Here is a 21,031-nt window from a genome sequence, read left to right on the forward strand (position 1 = left end):
CCCCGGGCCTCTCCCACCGCGACTCTCTGGGAGAAGGTCCTCCCCAACACGGGGGCCTGGAGGACACGCCAAGGCCGTTGGGGAGCTGTCCCCCAGCTCCCACAGCCACGGTTTCCCCCCGAGATCCCCTCCATCCTGGGGCAAAGACCTAGGCCTCGTGACCCCCCCTTTGGGGCACAGAACACGGTTCCTAAAGGGGTCATGCGAAGGGAGCTCTGAGAGGAGGGGTGGCCTCTGCCGGGCCAGGCGGCAAGGGCAGGGCGGCCAGGGAGCCAGGTGACAGGAGGGCAGGGTCCCTGCCGGTGAGCTGCGTGCCCCCACGTCCCTCGTGGTACCAGCCAGGCCAGGCTATGGCCCAGGGGACCCGTGCCACTACCACACCCGGGACTTCCTGCCAGGACCCCCAATCCCAGGCATTCTGCTGGTCTCCGCTCCCACCCTGGTCCCTAACTGGCCCCCTTACCCCCTCCAATCTGGCTCTAACCGCAGTCAGGGGTTCCCCTGAAAGCCTAAGTCAGAATGAGTCAGGACCTGCTGCTGTCTTGCCTAAAAGTTGGCAGGGCCTTGTGATAAGATCCAAGCACCCTGCAAGTGCCCCCACTGCACCTCACCGGCTGCCTCTCTCCCTGCGCTTCCCTCATCCTTGCTCTTTGGGTTCAAGCCACCAGGACCTCCTTCTAGGTCTTCAGATGCTCAGTCTGCCCCTGCCCCAGGACCTTTGCACGTGCTGGTGCCCCCTCCCCGCCTCTCAGTCCCAAAGTCGCCGTTTCCCCGAGTAACCTCCCTGACACTCCCCACAAACTGAACATGGCCCCTCATCACATTTGCTCATGGATCTCGCTCTATCATGGGTCCTCCTCGGGGTGCTAGACGGGGATTCCTAGAGGTGACACAGGTCCACAGGGACAGGCTCAGCAAACACGACTGCTGTCGACGCCATGTCTAAGTCTATGTCCACCTGCAGGAGCCCCCAACTCGGGCCCACAGCCCCAGCTGTCTCGCTGTCGGTGACAGCCCAGGGCCCGGCCGGGCTTCAGGAGAGCCGGTGAAGACAGGTGACCCGACAGCAGGTGAGGGAGGACGCCGTGGCGGGTTCTCACATGACACACCGGCAGCGAGAGCACAAGGCCTGGCCCCGGGGGCAGCGAGGACACCCCGGCATCGAGAGGACGTCCACGCCCTGTACGGCGGGCATGCCAGCCCCACGTTCCGGGCCTTGGCCCCTCACCCCCTCACCCCCTCGCCCTCTCACCCCCTCACCCCCTTGCCCTCTCACCCCCTCACTCCCTCGCTTCCTCACCCTCTCACCCCCTCGCCCTCTCACCTCCTTACCCCCTCACTCCCTCACCCCCTCATCCCCAGACCTGGGCCATGAAGTGCCCCCACTGGCCAGGGCGGCCTCTCGCAGCCCCGCAGACGTGCTGGGCCACTTCCTGGCGAGGAGGCGAGGGGATGCGCACCTCTTCCGGGGCCTCTTTTGCTGGTGGCACAACCACAGCTCGATGAATGGAACCACCCAGCACGTTGGGGCTATTTCCCTCCCGTAAGCTCGGGCTCCCGCGCCTCTCCCCCCCCCCCCCCCGCCCCCCCCCCCCCCCCCCCCCCCCCCCCCCGCGCCTGGAACGGAGCCTGGAGCCGTGATCCCACCAGCAGCGGGTGTGCCGCCCACTCCCCTCCCGGTGACATACGGAGGTCACTCACGGTGGCACAGCACTGGCCTAGGCAACACAAAGGCCATCGATCCTCCTCTCCACCCTCCACCCCCCTGAGACAGAACCAGGAGGGCCGATTTCCTGCTGAACGGAAACTGCTGAGCTAGTCATTCAAAAGGTGGCACTTCCTGCCCAACGTCCCACGGGGACGGGGACGGGGATGGGACAGGGACAGGACAAGGACAGGGACAGGGATGGAGACAGGGAAAGGGATGGAGATGGGGACAGGGATGAGGATGGAGACAGAGACAGGGATGGAGATGGGGACAGGGACAGGACAGGGACAGAGATGGGACAGGGATGGGATAGGAATGGGACAGAGATGGGATGGGGACAGGACAGAGACAGGGATGGGGCAGGACAGGGATGGGACATAGATGGGGACAGGATGGGGGTGGGACAGGGAGCTGCACGGCCTGAGGCAGCCGCCTTTGACCTAGGAGGCTCCCCTCAGCCACTCCTGCTCCGATGCTCTGACCCCAGAGCCGGGCGGTCGTCAGCCATCGCCCTGCGGAGCCTGGGCCCTGGGCCTGGACACTCGCAGCCAGCGTGTGGGGCCCCCGGTCTCACAGCAGGACCTCCTGGGCCCCTGAGCATGTGCTGACCTGGCATGGGCGGCCGGGGGCAGACAGGGCCTGTGGGAGGCAGGGAGGGCAGAACGGCCGCCCGGGGAGAGCCTGAGCCCCTGAACCTTCTAGGACCCGAGGGTGTAGCAAGAGAGCAGTCAGCACCGTGGTTCATCTGTTCCCTCCCTGAGGTTCCCCACGTGAGCCACGAGGTCACTTCCATGTGAGCAAAGCGAGGCCGCCAGGTGGGTGCCCCAGAGGGAAACCAGGGCGGCTCCCCAGGCACGCCGCCTGTCGCCACCCACGTCCCACCAGAGCAGCTAGCTGGGCTGCAGGCTGGGCGGCAGGGAGGGGGCAGGGGTGCCGTGAGCCCAGAGGGAGCCTTGGGCCCACAGGGTGTCCACGGTCTGTATGAACTTTTCTTTTCTTTTCTTTTTTTAAGATTTTATCTATTAATTTCATGTGTTTTTTAAAGAGTTTAATTATTCGAATGAGAAAAAGAGACAGAGAGCATGATGAGGGAGGGGCAGAAGGAGATGCAGACTCTCTGCTGAGCAGGGAGCCGGATGCAGGACTCGATCTGGGGACCCTGAGATCATGACCTGAGCCAACAGCAGACACTTCACCAACTGAGCTCCCTGGGCGCCCCTGCTTATTCATTTTATTTTATATAACTTATTTTTTAAAAGGTTTTTAACTTATTAATGAGAGACAGAGAGAGAGGCAGCGACACAGGCAGAGGGAGAAGCAGGCTCCATGCAGGGAGCCCGATGCGGGACTCAATCCTGGGTCTCCAGGATCACACCCCGGCTGAAGGCAGGTGCTAAACTGCTGAGCCACCTGGGCTGCCTGTTTATTCATTTTAGAGAGAGAGAAAGAAAGGGAACACAGGCGTGTGTTGGGAAGAAGGGGCAGAGGGGGAGAAAGTGGGGCAAGCAGTCCCCATGCCACTGGGTATGGAGCCGGACTCGGGGCTCCATCCCAGGACCCTGAGATCATGACCAGGGCTGTAATCAAGAGTCGGATGCTCAACCACTTAACTGACTGAGACCCCAGGTGCCCTCATGTTGAGTTTCTAATAAGGCTTGGTTTCCTTGTCCAAAATGCCCAGGTTCCCAACAAGCCAGCTCCCACTCACGGATGAACTTTCCAGAACCCTGACAAGGAAAAGATGGTCTGGTCATGCTTGCAGCCCGCGTCCACACAGAGGCGGCTGGCCGCTGCTTTCAAAGGGACGAGGCAAACGGGCTACAGACACGGGGCCCCGCAAGGAGGGAGACAGCAGCACGCTGTGGCAAAGCGTTTTGTGCAGTCCTCGCCCACGTGGTCTCAGCCCCAGTCTGAGAGCAGGCCAGGGGCAGGGCCAGCCCGCGGACCTGTGACTCCGGGCGCCTCCTCCCCACAGCCCACCACCACCCTGTCTCGGAGGGAGAAACACAGGACACCCTGGCTCGTGCCCACCGTGCAGCCAGACAGCATGGGCCCCAGCCCAACCCAGCACCCCAGCCTCCAGGGAAGTCACCAGGAGGAAGGAACCAGCTTCCAGGCTATTTTTAAATCTGTAAAAGTAGAGCTCTCAAGCAGGAGTCCTCTTGGCACATAATTCAACAGGCCCAGCCACAGCCAAAAATAAAAATCAAGTGACAATCCTTAAATAAAACTCCTTCCCACCGGCCGGGCCTGCAAACACAGAGACCACTGGAAAAGCTAAGCTGTTCCTGCCACCTGGCCAGGTAGGCAGCCCGCACACCTGAGGCCCCAGGCTCCGCCCCCTCACCTCCCTCCTCAGCTGCCACCTGCACTGCCCAGCCTGCAGCCTGCCAGCCCAATTCACCCCTCTGCCCATCACTGGGGACCTTTCAGAAGCTAGAACAGTGTGCTCCCCACTGTGACAAGTCAGGTTCTAAGCCAAGGACACACACCTTGACTTTCGATGACCAGCGAAGAATCACCCACTACAACTCCCTCCTCTTCCCTCAGCCTCTCTTTGGAGAAAAACCGTTCATGCTGAGCAATGCCTTGCCTTTATGGTCAAACCTCCTGACTGACGTTGGCTTCGCTCACTGCTGGGCTTCTCACCACTACAAGCCATCAACAGCCATGCCCTCCGGTAATCTGCAAGCAGCACCGCCTCAAACATCTTACCCCATCGGGAAGGGCTGCTGGGACACCGGCCTATCACGGCGTTTTAGGTGTGTCTTAGGAAACCAACCGGGGGTCTGGGTGAACAACTAGTGTGTTAAAATTTTCTCCATGTAAAAGAATAAGAAATAGGATCCGAGCCAGTGTTTTGACCCAGAAGAGCTGTCTCTCCGGAACCGACAGCCCTTTAGTTGGAAATGATGTGCTTCATTGGGCTACCTGCGGTCTGGGCTCTGGGACCCTAGGCCCAGTTCTGAAACAAAGAATGTGTGAGCACCCAGTCCTCCCATCCATGGTCCCTCTCTCTTTCCAACACAGCACTTAAGTGCCAGCAGCTGAGCCCTCCGGGTCCCAGTCCGTCCCCTGAGCAATGGGCTATGTGCTAAGCACCTGCTCCCCACACAGCACTGGGGTGGGGGCAGCCAGGGACTCCACTCCCCAGCAAGGTGAGATGTACCAGGAAGCAAATGAGGCACATACAAAACACGTACTTAAAGACCAAACACCAGACAGGATGGGAGCCAAGGAAAGATGCATCTAGAAGACCAGAGTTCTGGTAGGTACCCAGTGGGATCTTGAAGGATGTACAAAAGCATGTGTAGTAGGGCAGCCCGGGTGGCTCAGCGGCTTGGCGCCACGTTTGGCCCAGGGGCCTGATCCTGGAGACCCAGGATCGAGTCCCATGTCGGGCTCCCTGCATGGAGCCTGCTTCTTTCTCTCCCTCTCATTCTCTCTCTCTGTGTCTCTCATGAATAAATAAATAAAAATCTTAGAAAAAAAAAGGTATAGTAGAAGGAACAGTCCATTTGTGCATCCATCCATCTACTCACCTATCCATGGACCCACTTATCCATCCATCTACCCATCTACCTGCTCACTTACCCATCTATCCATCCATCGGCCCACCCATCCACTCACCCACTCATTGACCCATTCACCCACTGATCCATCCATCCAACCACCCACCCACCTATCCATCCACCCACCCACTCACTGACTCATCTACCCACCCATCCATCTATCCATCCAAACATCCATCTAATCATCCAACCATCCATCCACCCACCCACTGATCTATCCATCTAACCACCTACCTACTCACCCACTCATAGGCCCATCTATCCATCCACCCACCCATCCACTCACCCACTGACCTATCCAGCCACCCACCCACTCACTGACTCATCTATCCATCCATCCATCCATCCACCCACCCACCTACCATTGATCTATCCATCCACCCACCTACCTACTCAACCACTCATAGACCCATCCATCCACTCACCCACCCACCCGCCTACCACTGACTCATCCACCCACAGATAACATCCGCTCAGATATGCACTGAGCACTCACAGCTACCTGACCACAGGCCTAAGCTGTGGGAATCCATAGATAAGGCAGCAGCTATCTTCGCCCCATCACACAAGAACCTAGCTCAGTACAAGAGATGAAATGTGCGTAAGTAAGAGTCCCCCCAAGGGCTGGAAAGTTGGGGCAACCCCACGTCAAGGACAGCCCATCTCTGCCAATTTGGCCTCATCCACACTGAGGAGAGTCCCAGCAGGAGGGGACTACCCCAGTAGGTGGCAGAGGATGGGGAAGCCATGCCACCCCGGCAGGTTCTCTCCGCACTGTACACCCGGGAGGCTCAGCTGTGCCACCTGTAAGTGGGGATCTCATCTTCCACCACTCCCCATGGACCTCAAGCCTGTCATCTTCCAAAGGGCCTGTCAGATGACACTGCCAGACACGGAGCCATCAAAATAACACAACAGTAGGCGAGTTAGAGCTTCCTCCCCAACTTCACCCCTCAGCCCAAGACTCCCACAGCCCTGGGTCCCAGGGAGCAGGCCCAGCCCTGGCAGGACCCGGGGTCTCTCCTCTGAAGCATGAGCCGGGCAGGCGGGATGCTTGGCTGGGCCCCAGGACAACACGGTCCGGGGTGGTGAGCTCCACGAGGGGCCGGGCCCAACATCCATAATGAATAATTAAGGGGCAGAGTCTCACTGGGCAATGGAGGGGACCTGGAAATATGGAATCCTGGCCTGCCCGGTGGGTCAGACAAGTCATTTTTTTCTTAGGGGCCAATTCCATTTCTTCCTAGATGAATCCTACCTGATAAGCACACCCAGTCTCACCTCTGTTAATCAGCTTAACATCACCAAATCAACAGCAGGAGGTAAGTCAAACAAACAAAAAGCCAGACCCCAGACGGGCATCTGCAGGCCCCGATCCACTATCTGACCAGCCCCACACCTAACCCTGCCGCCAGCAGGTCTCACCTCCGCCTCATCTCGTTTGGACACCACCCCGGCCCCCAAGCAGCAGGCAGCGGGCAGCTCCCCAGGCCCTTCTGTTTGTAGATGACTTTGTGGGTGAGAAAACTCTCACTCGAGGCACCCACACTGGCTGCTCAGAAAACTTCCCTTCCCTCCAAGGTCCTTCTGTTGTGTCTAGACACTCAGAGAGCTGCTTCGGGCCACAGCAGTGGACCAGCTCGCCTCCCTGAGCAGCTTCTCTAAGAAAGCCTCTCGCATGGTCACAGAGAGCCACGCTGACCCACCATGTAGTGGAGCAGGAAGGGGAGCCTGCAGGAGCGTAGGGGACCCTCTCCCCGGGGAAGGCCCTGCAAGAGCTACCATGTGCCCATTTGCGTCCTCAGGGAACCCAGACGCATCTGGCACTGGGTAGGTCTCCGTGGCCCAGTGAGGATGGTCCCTACCCCAAGGGCACAAGACCCCAGGGTGTGGCCCCTGGGAGAGCATCCTCCAGCATGGCCAGGGAGGCTTCCACAGGCCTTCCCGTCAACCCAGGAAGGAGAAACAGCTCAGCCCCACAGAACCCGCACACAGGTAGGGGAGCCTCAGGTTCAGCCTGGGTACCAGGAAGCCCCCGGCCCAAGGCCCCACGAGCATTTCCTCCAAGATCCAAATTCCACACCAAGTCACATTCTGGGAGAGCCTGCGCATGCCGTTCCTGCTGCTGGGGAACCTCCTAACCTCCTCTCCCAGGGCCTGCACCCAGCAGCAGCTGGGCGGCTGCACAGAACCCATAGCACACGGCGCCCGGGAGCTCAGAGAGCAGCAGCCACTGAAGCGCGTGTCGGGCCAAAAGAAAATGTATGATGCTTTTAATTCGTTTACGTGCTGCTTTAACGGTTTCGGGCTCCTGCCTCCAGTCACGAGCCAGAACGCACTTCCGTCTCCCGTTCTCTGCCCTATGCCATTCCTCACAGGGACACTCCTACCGTTCAGTATTTCATGACCAACAGAGCTGCCGCACACTTGGGTTATTTCCTCCTCCCCACGAAGGATCATCGGCCGCTTTCGGAGAGAAAGTACCACAGATAGTTAAATGGGATCTTACACTGGCCACTTGGGCGTTCCGCGTGAACGTCCACAGCTGGCTGCCCCCCAGGGGCTCGGTCCCCAGCCCACACCAAAGCTCCCCAACGCATCCCTCCTGCAGACGGAGGGGGGCAGGCAGGGTGGCCACGCCAGCACATGGAGGCCAGGTTACCAGCAACCGGAACATCTTGGGGTCTCCAGAGCATCGTGCATCCCAGGTACTGTGATGGAAGAAGCAGTGCAGAAAGACAGGTGCTCCTGGGCCAATTCCAGCCCGACCAGGATTTTCTGCAGTTTACTCCTCCATCCGCTGGGCTCCCACCAGACCCAGGACCTCGTGCCAGATGCTCAGGGTCGGAGAACAGGCCCCATGCACCCAGGGTGCTGTCTGGGGAGAACCACCTGTAACTATGTAACCTCTCTCTCTCTCTCTGGGTCTCTCATGAATAAATAAAATCTTAAAAAAAAAAAAAAAAAACAGCGCCCTATCCACACAGTAGGTATAACACCGAATAGGAAGACGTCTCAGTTCCATTCTGGAGGGACGGCCAGGAGGTAATGTAAGTGTGGAGAAAGTGAGACCGGGACAAGGGTTATCTAAGGGAAGCGAAGAAAACATATACACATTTGCTTCTACAAAACAGTCACTGGAGGGATAAACTGCAAAATCAAAACACACCTGGTGGTCTATAGAGAAATGAAGTAACAAAGTACAAAGGAAGACAAACTCCATTTCTCTGACAGTACCTTGACTTTCAACCATATGAATGATTTTAAACAACTATAAAAATAAGTTTAGTTTTGAAAAGAACCATTTAGTGGCAACTGGGTGGCTCCATCACTTAAGCGTCTGCCTTCGGCTTGGGTCATGATCTCAGGGTCCTAGGATTGAGCCCCATGTGGGACTCCCTGCTCGGCAGAGAGTCTGCTTCTCCCTCTGCCCCTGCTTGTGCTCTCTTTCTCTCACTCAAATTAATAAAGATCTTTAAAGAAATAAAAAGAAGACTTCGCAATACATGTTAGCAGGACAAAATGACATTGTCCATCTCCTGACAGACGCACTGATGCTACAGCTTTGCACCTGTGACACATCTGGCCTGGACCTCACCGCAGGGGGCCATCAGACAAACCCACTCTGAGGGACCTGCACTCTTCAACACCGGGAAACACGAAGCCAGGCCGAGTGACCCCTCGGGGTCACGGAGAAGGAAGACCCAGGACAGCTGCGTGTAACGCGTGAGCAGAGACCTTCTGCTGCTAGACGTTACAGGACGTCACTGCAACACATGGCGAAGCTAGAATAAAGTCTCGGGTTAGATAACCGTCTGGCACCCACATTAATTTCCTGATATTGATAACTGGACTGTTAAGTAAGAGAACCCGCTCGCTTCCAGGAAATACACACAACACAGTCAGAGCCCGAGGAACATCGCACCCGCCGCATACGACCACCAAATAGGTCCAGAGGATAAAACATGCAGGCGGATGGAAGGAAGGATGGACAGATGGACATGAGACAGACGGGCAGACAAACATGGTAAAATGCTACTCTTGGAGACACTCTGGCTGAAAAATCCACACGAACTCCTTGTATTCTTTTTGCAACTTTCCCGTGAATCTGAAATCGAGTCCAACTAAAAAGTCAACAGAAAACAAGATTAATCTCTCAAGATCTAAAGGGACAAGAAGCAAATCAACACAACTCCGTATTGAGTTAATGATGGCGACACAAAGAGGCGCTACAAAAACACAAATACCGTGAGGTTCCGCCTACAAGGGCCCCGGAGGAGTAAGATTCTCCACGGAGGGGCCAGGGGCCACCAGGGGCAGGGGGTGGGGCCTGGCGACCTGCGGCTTCACGAGATGGCCACACGGGGGTGATGGCCGCACAGCACTGTGATGGGGTCAATGCCACCGAAGGGCACATGTTGAACCGGTTAGGATGGCAAATTTTAGATCCTACTTTACCATCATTTTTTTTTTTTTTTAAAGAAAAAAAGCCAAAATCCCCCAATCTTCATGTGAATTCAAGTTACCTGAATGAACGCAGGATGCCCCCTGGAAAGGTCTAGAAACACTGACAGTAGTGAGTACCCCAGCATCCTTAGCTTCTGAACACCACTTTTGACCTAAAGGAACAAGGTGAAATGTCTAATTCCAGGCCAGGGGACAGGAAATGTTTAAGAGGAGCCTGAGTGTGGGGTGCACCTGGGGAGCTCAGTTGGTTGAGCGTCTGACTCTTGATTACAGCTCAGGTCGTGATCTCAGGGTCCTGGGATCAAGACCCACATGGAGCTCCCTGCTAGGTGGGGCGGGGGTCTGCTTGGGATCCTCCCTCCCCCTGCCCCGCCCTCACCCCACTCTCTCTAAAATAAATAAATCTTTAAAAGAAAAAGAAAAAAAGGAGCCTGGAGCATCTTGTCACACCAGCGAGCAAGGGATTGCTCATGGAGGGTTGGTTTATGTTGAAAGGACGCAGAAGCACATGGGACGAGGCTCCCACGAGGCCCCCACTGCCCCGAGGTGGGTCCATCTGAGCACCAACGGGACAGCAGCCACAGCGACTCGGAACTGTCAACTATGTCTAAGGCCATGATCTCAGGATGACACCACAAGGCCCAACACCCTCACTGGTCACCTGTGGAGGATGCTCTAAGGAGGGAATCGGCTCATTATGTTGGAAACAGGATAATACAAGAAAAAATTCAAGCGTGTATCCTGCCTCTGCGACAGAAACCATCCCTCGGAGTTAGGTTTTCAAAAATAGGTCAGTGAGCAAATGGAGAAAGAATGGAGGGTGGAAAATGATCATTCTCTAACCACCAGGGGAATGACAGATCGAAACCATGTGGCTGGGCACAAAGAGCACCTCAGGGAAGCTGCCACCAAGGAGTCCTCCAGATGGTGCCCCGGGGGACGCAGCCACACTGGCTCAACTGGGGAGTCCACGGGGCTCGCCCCGAGCAAGGTCCAGGGTGGAGGTGCCACCACAGCCGGCCTGATTTCTTCCACAAAGAGTAGGGGACGCCCAGAACTGGAGCCACAGGAGCCCGAAGAGGCGTGCCAGCCACTCAACGTGGGGCCTCGGGCGCTGTCCCGGGATTGCTAAAGAAATGAGACCATAGGGATCCCTGGGTGGCGCAGCGGTTTGGCGCCTGCCTTTGGCCCAGGGCACGATCCTGGAAACCCGGGATCAAATCCCACGTTGGGCTCCCTGCATGGAGCCTGCTTCTCCCTCTGCCCGTGTCTCTGCCCTCTCTCTCTCTCTCTCTCTGTGTGTGACTATCATGAATAAATAAATAAAATATTTAAAAAAAAAAAAAAGAAAAAAAAAAAGAAATGAGACCATAGGGCAGCCTGGGTGGCTCGGTGGTTTAGCGCCGCCTTCGGCCCAGGGCAAGATCCTAGAGACCCGGGACCGAGTCCCATGTCGCGCTCCCTGCGCATGGAGCCTGCTTCTCCCTCTGTCTGTGTCTCTGCCCCTCTCTCTCTGTTTCTCATGAAAAAATAAATAAAATCTTTCCTTTTTTTTAAAGATTTACTTATTTGTTTATGAAAGACACACAGAGAGAGAGAGAGAGAGGGGCAGAGACACAGGCAGAGGGAGAAGCAGGCTCCATGCACCGGGAGCCCAAGGCGGGACTCGATCCCGGGACTCCAGGACCGCACCCTGGGCCAAAGGCAGGCGCCAGAACACTGAGCCATCCAGGGATCCCCAAAATAAATAAAATACTTTTTAAAAAAATAGACCATAAAGATTTACATAGTTAAAAAAAATGAGACCACTGGGGAAATGTGAGCTTAGGCTGGAGGTCTGATGATGCAAAAGGATAACCTGTTTTCAGTTGTGACATCAAATTCGTGGCTTTCATTTTTAAAATATGACAAGCTGCCGACTCAAAGTACAGATGAAGGACAGGAGGCCGGCTGGGACTGGCTTCCAAAGCCGAGGGGGGTGGGGATGGACATGGCGGTGGAGGGAACCTGCCCACCACCGGCCACCTCTTGCCAACTCTGAACGTGAGCACGTGAGATGCTGTACCTCCGTATCTGCTCGAAACATTCCACGCTCCAGAATGCCCGTAACTGCCGCCCCATGGGAGGGGGGGTGTCAAAATCGCACCATACACTTCAACGGCAGGAGCCACCAGGACCCGAGACGCTCCTTGGGCAAAGCAGTGAGGACAGGCCATGAGGACGGACTACGGATGCCAGCCATGCCGTGGCAGGGTGGATGCTTCCCTTCAACGCGGATCTGGACGGCCCAGGAGGGCGTCCCCGTGGGGCCTGACCACCCTGTCCACCCAGCAAGTACCTGCACCCCGCCTGCCCCGCCCCTGCCAGGTAACCCCGCCTACCCTCCCGGGCTGGGGCTCCCCTGTCAAGATGCTCCCGCAGGCCCTTCCCCTTGCACGGACGGCACCTGCCTCGGCTGCCTCATCAGGCCTCATGTACCACCCACACTTGGCAGGGTGATCCACAAAGGCACTTTCATAAGGCCCCACAAGCTGACTCCCCCAGCAGGGTCTGTCCAGCTCTGCTGCTGGGGGCCCCAGTCAGTACTGGTCAGGAACCACGCAACAGCCTGCCCCCCGTGCACGCAGCCTCCCTGCAGGAGCTCAGCACACCCAAGGTCACAGGCACCAAGTCACCAGGACCTAATTAGGCCAGCCCATCACCACCCGTAGCCCCGGGCTGACCCAGCCTGGCCCTGCCTGCCTGAGCCAGCTCGGCCATGACCTTGGACGTGTGGGGACACCGAGTCACTTCACAGCACTGTCCTCAGAACCACTGGTGCCCTAGGCAGGCCACCAAGGCTCCCCACCACAGCTCACACACCCACTGCCATGTGCAGGTGAGGGGCCCCATGTGGCTGCAGAGCTGGGGTTCCCCCGCCTGGAGCACAGACACCCTCAGGGTGTGGACAACAAGAGTGGTGGCTCAGGCAGGGGCACCAAGGGAGCGGTGTCTGTGGGCCAGCAGGAGCGCAGAATGCTTGGTCCTGAGCAGGGGAAGGGGAACAGAAGAGAGGGGACTGGACTGCCTGCAGGCCCTTCCTCCTGGCCTGGCAGCTCTGGGCCAGGCTCTGACCGCGCAGGGCCAGGAGGCCGCTTCTTTCTCCCTGCACCATCCCAGCAGCTCTGCTGTCCCCCTGGGGGCAGTCGTGGAAGCTCCGCGTTGTGCAGCAGGGCCACATGCATGGGCGCCAGGGCCATCTGCTGCTTTACACCTCTTCCTGGCCGGAGGGCTTGCCCTACGCAGGGTCCCTCGTCCTGGCACTGCCGCTCCTGTCTGCGGAGCAGGGGTGCAGAGGGTGGTGAGAGATCAAAGGTGAGACGTCACACAATATCATCCCTGCGAGGAACTGGCAGGTGCTTCCACAGCAGTTTCTACTATTACCACCCAAGAGGCCAGACCCCAGCCGCAGGGAGCGGGTGCTTAAACTACACCAACGGCCCAGACAGCCACGCGGACGGCCACCAGGTCACCCAGCCACCCAGCCACAGAAGCCTTAGGTGTTTCCTCCCTCCTGGATGTGAAACTAAACAGGACACGGTGTGAGAGCCCCGCCACGTTCAGAGCGGACTGCTGCAAATGCAACACACCAGATTCACTAAAGGCATCACACACCCCCGGGGGGGCCATTTATTGCTTCCCTGGGACATCCTCCCTTACCCCCGAGGGAAGACCTCGCAGCTGCAGCTGCGCAGACCAGAGCGCTAGTCTCAGTGGGACGGCAGAGGGAGCATCTGCTAGGGACATCCCCGCGGGGGCCACACCTGTCCCTACCATGAGCGAGCCTGGGGACAGCGGGCACTGGGCTTCAGCAGCCCAAACAGCCCGCAGCACCTCTGCAGGATGGCATCCCTCCCCGTCCTCCCCCAGGGGTACTCACGTAAGAAGTGTTTTTCCAATAAGGCGATTTCCAGGTGACCTTTGATCTCATTTAATCGATCAAACTCTGTCCGGTTAAAGTCCTGGACTCCTGCAGCCATGATGAGGGTCCCTGGTCCAGCCTACAAGAGAAACAGCAAGGGCTCAAGGGAGCCGCCCCAAAGCATCCTGCTTCTCGGAGCAGTGCCCAGGGGACCCCTTATCTGGGCCCCCAGAGCCCCTGGTGGACGAGGAAGGTGTAGTTGTGCAGTAAAGCCCACGTCAGTTCACCTCGGCTTTGCCTCCCGGCGGAATGGGCATCTCACACAATGTGGATATCTTTGCAGCCCAGTGAGGTCAGCTTTTAGAAATCATTTTAAAAAATTAAAACCAGAAGCGTGACGCTAAGCCTCTCGATAGTCACGCCACTCTCAGGCTGCAGAGGGAAGGAAACCATCCAAACCTGTGCTGGCCGAAGTGCCACCCTCCCGGGAGGAGGGTGAGCCCAGACACAGGACCTGACCCCTCGCACCCCGGGGCTGGAGTAACAGGCCTCCAGGCAGCGGGGAGGTAGGGTACGTCTGCAGACCAGGCTGCGTCAATCTGAAAGAATGGTGGCTCCCCAAGGTGAGCAAACTCCAAACATGGGCCTGTCCTGTTCCATGGAGGGCTAATTAAAACCACTGTCTGACGTCCCACGGGGTGCTGGGCAGGCTCCGGTTACAGTGACCAGTGCCCACTGCGGCTCGCCCAGGGGCCTGGCACAGGCGGCTGCTTGCATCCTGTTGACAGGAGGGGAAGGGGTGCAGTGCAGGCCAGCACGGCCAGGCCAGCACAGGCGCACGTGCTGGACACTCCCACGGTCACCCCGACGCTGAGACGGGCAGCCACGCACATCCCCATGAGACGGGGAAGGGGAATCTGGCTCCCAGTGTTGGTTTCCATGACCCCCTGCAGACTGGGTGAGGGTAGAATGGGAATTAGCCCAGCAGTGTCCAGGACAGACCTGGTGACCCCTCCACTACACGTGTCACCTGCTCTGAGGCCACATCTCAGGAAGGAGGAGTTGACAACGGGAAGCCAGTGAGTTCTGGGAAGACTCTCCGGCCTGTGGCTGCCCTGCCCCTGGACCTGCTGGACTTTCAGCTCCTCTGGCTCCCAGGGTGCGAGTTCCCGTGTCTACCTGCAGCCCCCGGGGGCCGGGCAGCCGTGGGCACAGGGACCGGGGGTGTGGGGTGGAAGGCAGGGTAAGTCCATCTGGTCTGCCACAGGGAGGATGGTGCGTCTGGACCTCCCGCCTGCATTGGGCTGAGCCTTCCCCTGCCCACCACACACCACGATGGCCAAGGTGGTGGCCACACAGCAGAGGGCAGAGCTGGCCAGGAAAGGCGGCTCTACACAGACGCGGAGGCAGGATGCTCAACTCCACTAGGTCTGCCTGCATCTCCCCAAAGCGAGCAGGATGCTCCCCAGGTCGCAGGACCACGTCTGAATGCACAAACCCAGGTCCTCAAAGGCTGCGGTACAGCATGATGGAACGACGTCCATCCGGGACTTGCTCCAGGGCTCCAGGAATCGCCACAGGGCCCCTCAGGGCCCTGGGTGGACTCTGCTAACAGCAGCTCGGAGCTGGAGCCTGGTGGACCGCGGGGTGGGGAGGAGCCGCTCCGGGGGCCTGACCAGCTGGCAGGGAGCACTGGGGGGCACGCTGAACCTCCTGGAGCGCGATGCTGAGCTGGGGCCTGGGGGTCTGGACTGGGGTCCTGCCTAGCAAACCCCAAGGCTGAAGTGCCACCGCCATGAAACCAGGAAAGCGGGCTGGGCCACTTCTTCCTGCTTCCTTAGAATGGTGGCCTCCAGCTCCCCACCTCTCAATCTACCCCGCGGCCCCAGGGGCAGGGCCTCGGCTCCTGGAGCAGTCTGCCCCCCATCTCCCAGGGGCCACAGGGTCTCCCATCTGCCCCCAACTCCAGGCTCTGGTCCCACCCGTCTCGCCTCTCCTGCCTGGGCTGTCACCGACCACCTGGTTGGCCTTGCCATCCCGTCCCCATCCCCAGTGCCCCCCGCCCTGGCCACACCCTGACGCTGGACATCATCCCTAAGTGCTGCACCCTCCCCCCCTGCACACCCACCTCTTGGGCCTCCTCAAGCCTGTCTGCCGGCCCAGGACCCTCCCCTGCCCACGCCCTTCCCCTCAACCACTGCTTCCACTTATCGCCTCCCCCCGGGACACACCGTGAGCCCAGCCAGGTGTGAAAGGACAAGTACTATGGGGTCCTCTCCTATGAGGTCCCTGGAGGAGCTGATCCAGAGATGAGAGTAGATGGTAGGCGCCAGGGGCTGGGGGCTGGGAGCTGGGGGTGGGGGTGGGTGTCAGTGTTAATGGGGATGGGATTTCCATCTGGGGTGATGAAGTTCTGGCCACAGATGGGGGTGATGGCTGCACAACACCGTAAGCACACTGAATGCCGCTGCGCTGTACCCATAACCGTGGTCCAAACAGTGAGTTTCAGGTATGTTTTACCACAATAAAAAATAAATAAGTAAAGTGCAAAGAACAAAGCCTGAGCAAAAAGATGACCAGTCTCCCTCACAGCAACAACCACAAATCAGAGCCACTCTCTTCACCCCTCGAGCTGGCAGTGGGACGGTGGCAGGTGCGGGACGTGAGCTGGGAGGACAAGCAGGGAGAGGCTAACGCATCGACGGCACATCCCAGCGCCCCCACCGCGGAGGAGCCTGGTGGGCCCTGCTCACACAGCCCCGTGTCCACCACCACTCAACCTCCCCGCAGCCTTAGACCCGACCTCAAAGTGGGGCACAGGCAGGGCCCTGCAGACCCTCTGCTCTGCCAGCCATCATCTCCACACAGAGGACTGCACTCCAGGGCACATCCAGGTCTCTACTGGCACAGTACCCAGAGCAAGGCACCTACTGCTGAGTCCTGGCTGGGTGGACAGACGGAGCAGAGGAGTCCTCTGCAGGATCCCTGTCACGCCCCATGGTGAGCTCAGACCCTCACGGAGGGATTCCTGCTGCTGAGATGCCACGGCACCCTGGGCCCAGAGACCACCACGGGAGGGCCGTGGCTCACGGTGCCTGGGCTGGCAGCGGCCAGGATGGGGAAGACACCACTTTCCTTGCAAGACAAGCCCGTGGTGCTCTGCAACAAACGGGCACCGAGAGACCCAGTGGCGGGGCCCTGGACCCCCCAACGGACCCCGAGGCTGGAGGACCAGCCCACCTGTGCCAGGGGACAGCGGCCAATGGCCAGCCAGGTTCCCCGCCCGGCTCTGCAGCGCCCGACCCACCCGATCGGGCAGCCCGGCTCCTAGGAGGCAGTGCCTGTAAATTATTCATTCCTGCCAGGAGCACACTCATAGTCCCCATTCTGTTCTAAGGCATTAATAATACAAGGAGCCAGAGAAGGCGAGCACGCACAGACCACACCTGGGAAGGAAAGCTGCTCGGATGCTCGGAGAAGACACCGAGGGGCCGCCCACCTTGGCCACGCTCACAGGGCAGGAGGGCTCGGGGCTTCTTCATTGGCAAAGGGGAAGACTCAGGCGCTGTGCCCACGATGGGCGAGTGCCCCAATCACACCAGGCCAGAGAGCCCGCCTCGCCCCTGCCCCACTCCCAGACGACGAGGCACCAGCTTCCAGAAGGCAGGGCCCCCTCAAGCTGGGTTCCTGCCGCAGCCATGCGGCCCAGTGGAGGTGTTCAGAGCATCCTTGCTGCCCCGTTAAAGACGCCCCGTGGACCAGCCCACAGTGGCCAGCTCTGTCTCCTCATGGGACGGCACAGGCCCAGCCTGGGCTCAGCCAGCTGCCGGGGGGCAAGGATGTCAGGCTGGGGTCCCTGCGTCACTTCCACACAAGAAGTCTGTCAACCACCCAGGAAATGGGTGAGGAAGGAAATCCCACAGCTGGACAGACCCGCGGTTTGGGCAAAGCTGCCCAATCCTTGATTGGGGGGACGAGCAGCTGCCCGTGAGGTCCGGAGGGGAGCAAGACCAGCACAGAGGGGAAGCCGGGGCAGGCAGGACAGGCCTGCCAACTCCATGCTCGGCTCGGCCATCTGAGGATGAAGGACGGCCCCTCGCCCCACGCCGCGGGACCCGGGGCCGAGGCCGGGCAGGGGAGGCCCGCATGGAGTACTCACAGGGTCCCTCAGCTCCTCGCTGTCCCGGGGCGAGGTCCGAGGTATTTTCAGGGGCACTTCATCCCCGCATTCGGTGTCCGAGGCATTTGGAGACTCTGCTAGATCGAGGAAGTCATCTCTCTTGTGACCTCTGAACCTGATTTTGTCCAGCCTCCTTAGCATGTTCAGCACTGAGCCCCTCTGCTTTACCTTAACATGACGGTCGGGGTCCCTGCAAGAGAAGAGAGGAGGAGGCTCGATCACTCACCCACACAGCACACCCACCAGCCTGAGCACACCCTCGGTCCTGTTCCCACGCCCTGCCCACGGCTCCCACCTTGCACCCACAAGCCACCAGCCTGGGCCCCTCCACCACTCTGACTCAGCTGGCCAGGTTCCCACCCCCGCCCCTGCCCCTGCCCCTGATCAAAGTGCCCCACCCCCCCTCCGTGGGCCCCACAAGGCAGAAGGAAGCCGAGGCTCTCAGCAGGACCTTCCCAGCCATAGAGACAGCCAGGCTGGTGCACAGGGAGGCCAGAGACCCTGGGAAAAGCTAGGGTAGAAATGCTTCAAAGAAAAGAGGAGGGCTGACCGCTCCTCAGAGGCCCTCCTCACCAGCCAACCATCAGGGACACGGTCAAAGCTGTAGCTATGCATGCTGCCCAGAAACCGCTGGAATGCTCAGCGTTAGTGTCTCAGCAAAGCCCTGGCTTTGCGTCCCCTGACTCGGCCTGGTCCCTGCTCCCCGGGACACGATCCAAGCAGCTCTGTCTCCCTAAAGCACCTTCCTGCTTGCCTGGGCAGCCCTCCCTGGCTTGCTGAGGTCTTCCACACACGGGCTGGTTCAGAGCCCAGGGCTTGCCCACCTCCGTCCCCTCCAGCCTGGAACCACCACAGCAAAGATCCAGTGTGGGGGTCACACTGGGGGGGAGGGCACGTGTGCATTGAAACTCGAATGCCCACCCGGAGCTGTAGCAGGGTGCCCCACGTCTCTGTGGGAGAGGCAAGCTGGCCCCCCAAAGCCCCCATGGGCAGAGTATGAGGGGCTTGTCTGCATGTCCAGCCAACCTCACTCTGAAGCCCCCAGCAGAAGCCACAAACCCCAACCCGAGTCCCGGTCACACAAGTCCTGGACCAGGGCTGCCAGGTCGGGGGCCTCCCACCAGCCCCAGCCCCCCAGCTTCTGCACGAGGCCCTGAGTCCCCTGCAGGAGGTAGGGGTCCCCAGACACAACTGGGCTCAGAGCCTGCTCTGCTGCTCACCACTCTTCTGGGCCTCGGCTTCCGCCTCTCGAGGAATAATGCGAGTGAGGCCACCGTGTTCTGGGAGCTCTAGATGACGCACACGGGCCCCCATACACACACCAGCATCTCCGTGCAAGGCAGGCAGGGCAGGGCCTACCCAAGATGGAATCCATCCATTTGGCCCCAGCTGTCCCAGTTGGGGAATCTCACGGAGAACCACAAAGGCAGGGAAACCACTTCCTGTTTGGGACCACACGGGCACAACAACCCTCAAAGGATGCTTAAATCACGGCCCAGGGTGTCTGCCTCCACCCTGCAAGGGCCCTCCGCTCCCCCAGCAACTTCTCCCGCCCTTCGTGGCAATGCCAACAGTGGGGCTCGCAAGAGTCTGAGCGGAATGGGCCAGAACTCGCTTTGGTCTGAGAAACAGCGGGGGCGCACAGTATGTGGAGAAGGGGGCCCCATGGTCTCCTGGGCCAGGTGCTCCTCGGAGCTCGCTTGGAACACTACAAGGTGGCCTGGTACGGCCCTACTGGCAAAAACCACAGGGCAGGGGATCCCTGGGTGGCTCAGCGGTTTCGCGCCTGCCTTTGGCCCAGGGCGCGATCCTGGAGTCCAGGGATGGAGTCCCGCATCGGGCTCCCTGCATGGAGCCTGCTTCTCCCTCTGCCTGTGTCTCTGCCTCTCTCTCTCTCTGTAACTATCATAAATACATAAAAATTAAAAATATATATATTAAAAAAAAAAAAACACAGGGCACCCAATGCCCCCAGGAGCCAGGAGAGCCCAGAAGTGCATGATGCTGGAGGGAGGGAGGGGGCTGGGGGGCCGTGGGCAGGCGTGGAAGGCTGTGGAGGGTGGTGGGGGGCCACAGGGAGCTAGGGCAGCCATGGAGGGTTGTGGGGGGCCAAGGTGGTCGTGGACAGCCATGGGGGCCGTGGGCAGCCAGGACAGCAAGCTGCTTGCATGTGGGTGGGGGCGCAGGCCGGCCACCTGGAAAAACAGCTGCTGTGAGCTCCACATAGATGAAATGGGGAAGTATATTTAAAAGAAAAGAAAAGAAAAGAAACCCAAAGAAAAGAGAACTGTGCTGACCAAGTCCCTAGAGACGGGGTAACGGTCTGTAAAGAAAAATGACAAAAATAATCACAGAGTCAAAGAGTCCAACAGTCAAGTGGACAAAAGCAAATTTTCATTTGTTTTTCCTTTTTACAGATTTATTTGTTTGAGAGAAGAGCTAGAGAGAGCCCGAGCAGGGGGGAAGAGCAGAGAGTGAGGGGGAAGCAGGCTCCCTGCTGATCAGGGAGCCTGATGCGGGACTCGATCCCAGGACCCCAGGATCACGGCCTGAGCCGAAGGCAGACGCCCAACCGACTGGACCACCAGGTGCCCCCAAATTTCCACTTGTTAAAAAAAAAACACCGCAGTGCACCCAGGAACAGGAGTGGCCAACACAATACACGAAAGACAAGCATCCCCCCTCTGCGACCGCTCAGATAAACGGGCAAAAGCTACAGGACCTGGTACACAGACGGGCGAATTCCCGGAGCAGAGGAATTCGCAGCCAGAGGAAATCTACCCACCACTGAGCAAAAACCTCCAACTTCCCTAAATAGGAAACACACGCCAGTCCATGTGGCAGGAGGCGGCAGGAACCGTGAACACGGAGACGCCCTCAGAGCCAGCGATGCTGCCTCTTGAGAGCGAACCCAGCACGTGGGGAGTGTCTCGCCCCCTCGGCGACAGGTGACCCAGCAGCATGCCACCACCCGGCCGCCCCCACGCCCAGGCACGGCGTGCTGGAACGTCACACGGCCCGCACACAGGAGGCCGGCCCCGAGAGACCAAGGCCGCCACTGGGCCCCGTTACGGCAAACAGGTGTCTAAAGAGACCAGAGGTGACAGGAGCTTGCGTGGGGTGCTCTGCAAAACTCTCTCCAGACGTCCCATGACGCGTTCCTACCGCGTCTTAAACCACAAAAATAAAAGACTGGGTACGGG

General features: G+C 59.0%; 1 protein-coding gene across 1 annotated transcript in view; it reads right to left on the bottom strand.

The window, feature by feature from the left end:
- The window catches only part of GRAMD4 (GRAM domain containing 4), a 73,590-nt gene that overhangs the window by 20,837 nt on the left and 31,722 nt on the right, over positions 1-21,031 (bottom strand). Inside the window, exons 2-3 of the mRNA XM_038550202.1 lie at positions 17,808-18,018; positions 13,667-13,787 (exon numbers count right to left, since the gene is read on the bottom strand). Of these exons, the coding sequence (XP_038406130.1) occupies positions 13,667-13,787; positions 17,808-18,018 (332 nt within the window). The remainder of the gene's footprint in view (positions 1-13,666; positions 13,788-17,807; positions 18,019-21,031) is intronic.

Source organism: Canis lupus, chromosome 10 (genome assembly GCF_011100685.1).
Source record: "Canis lupus familiaris isolate Mischka breed German Shepherd chromosome 10, alternate assembly UU_Cfam_GSD_1.0, whole genome shotgun sequence".
In the NCBI taxonomy this organism is placed as follows: domain Eukaryota; kingdom Metazoa; phylum Chordata; class Mammalia; order Carnivora; family Canidae; genus Canis; species Canis lupus.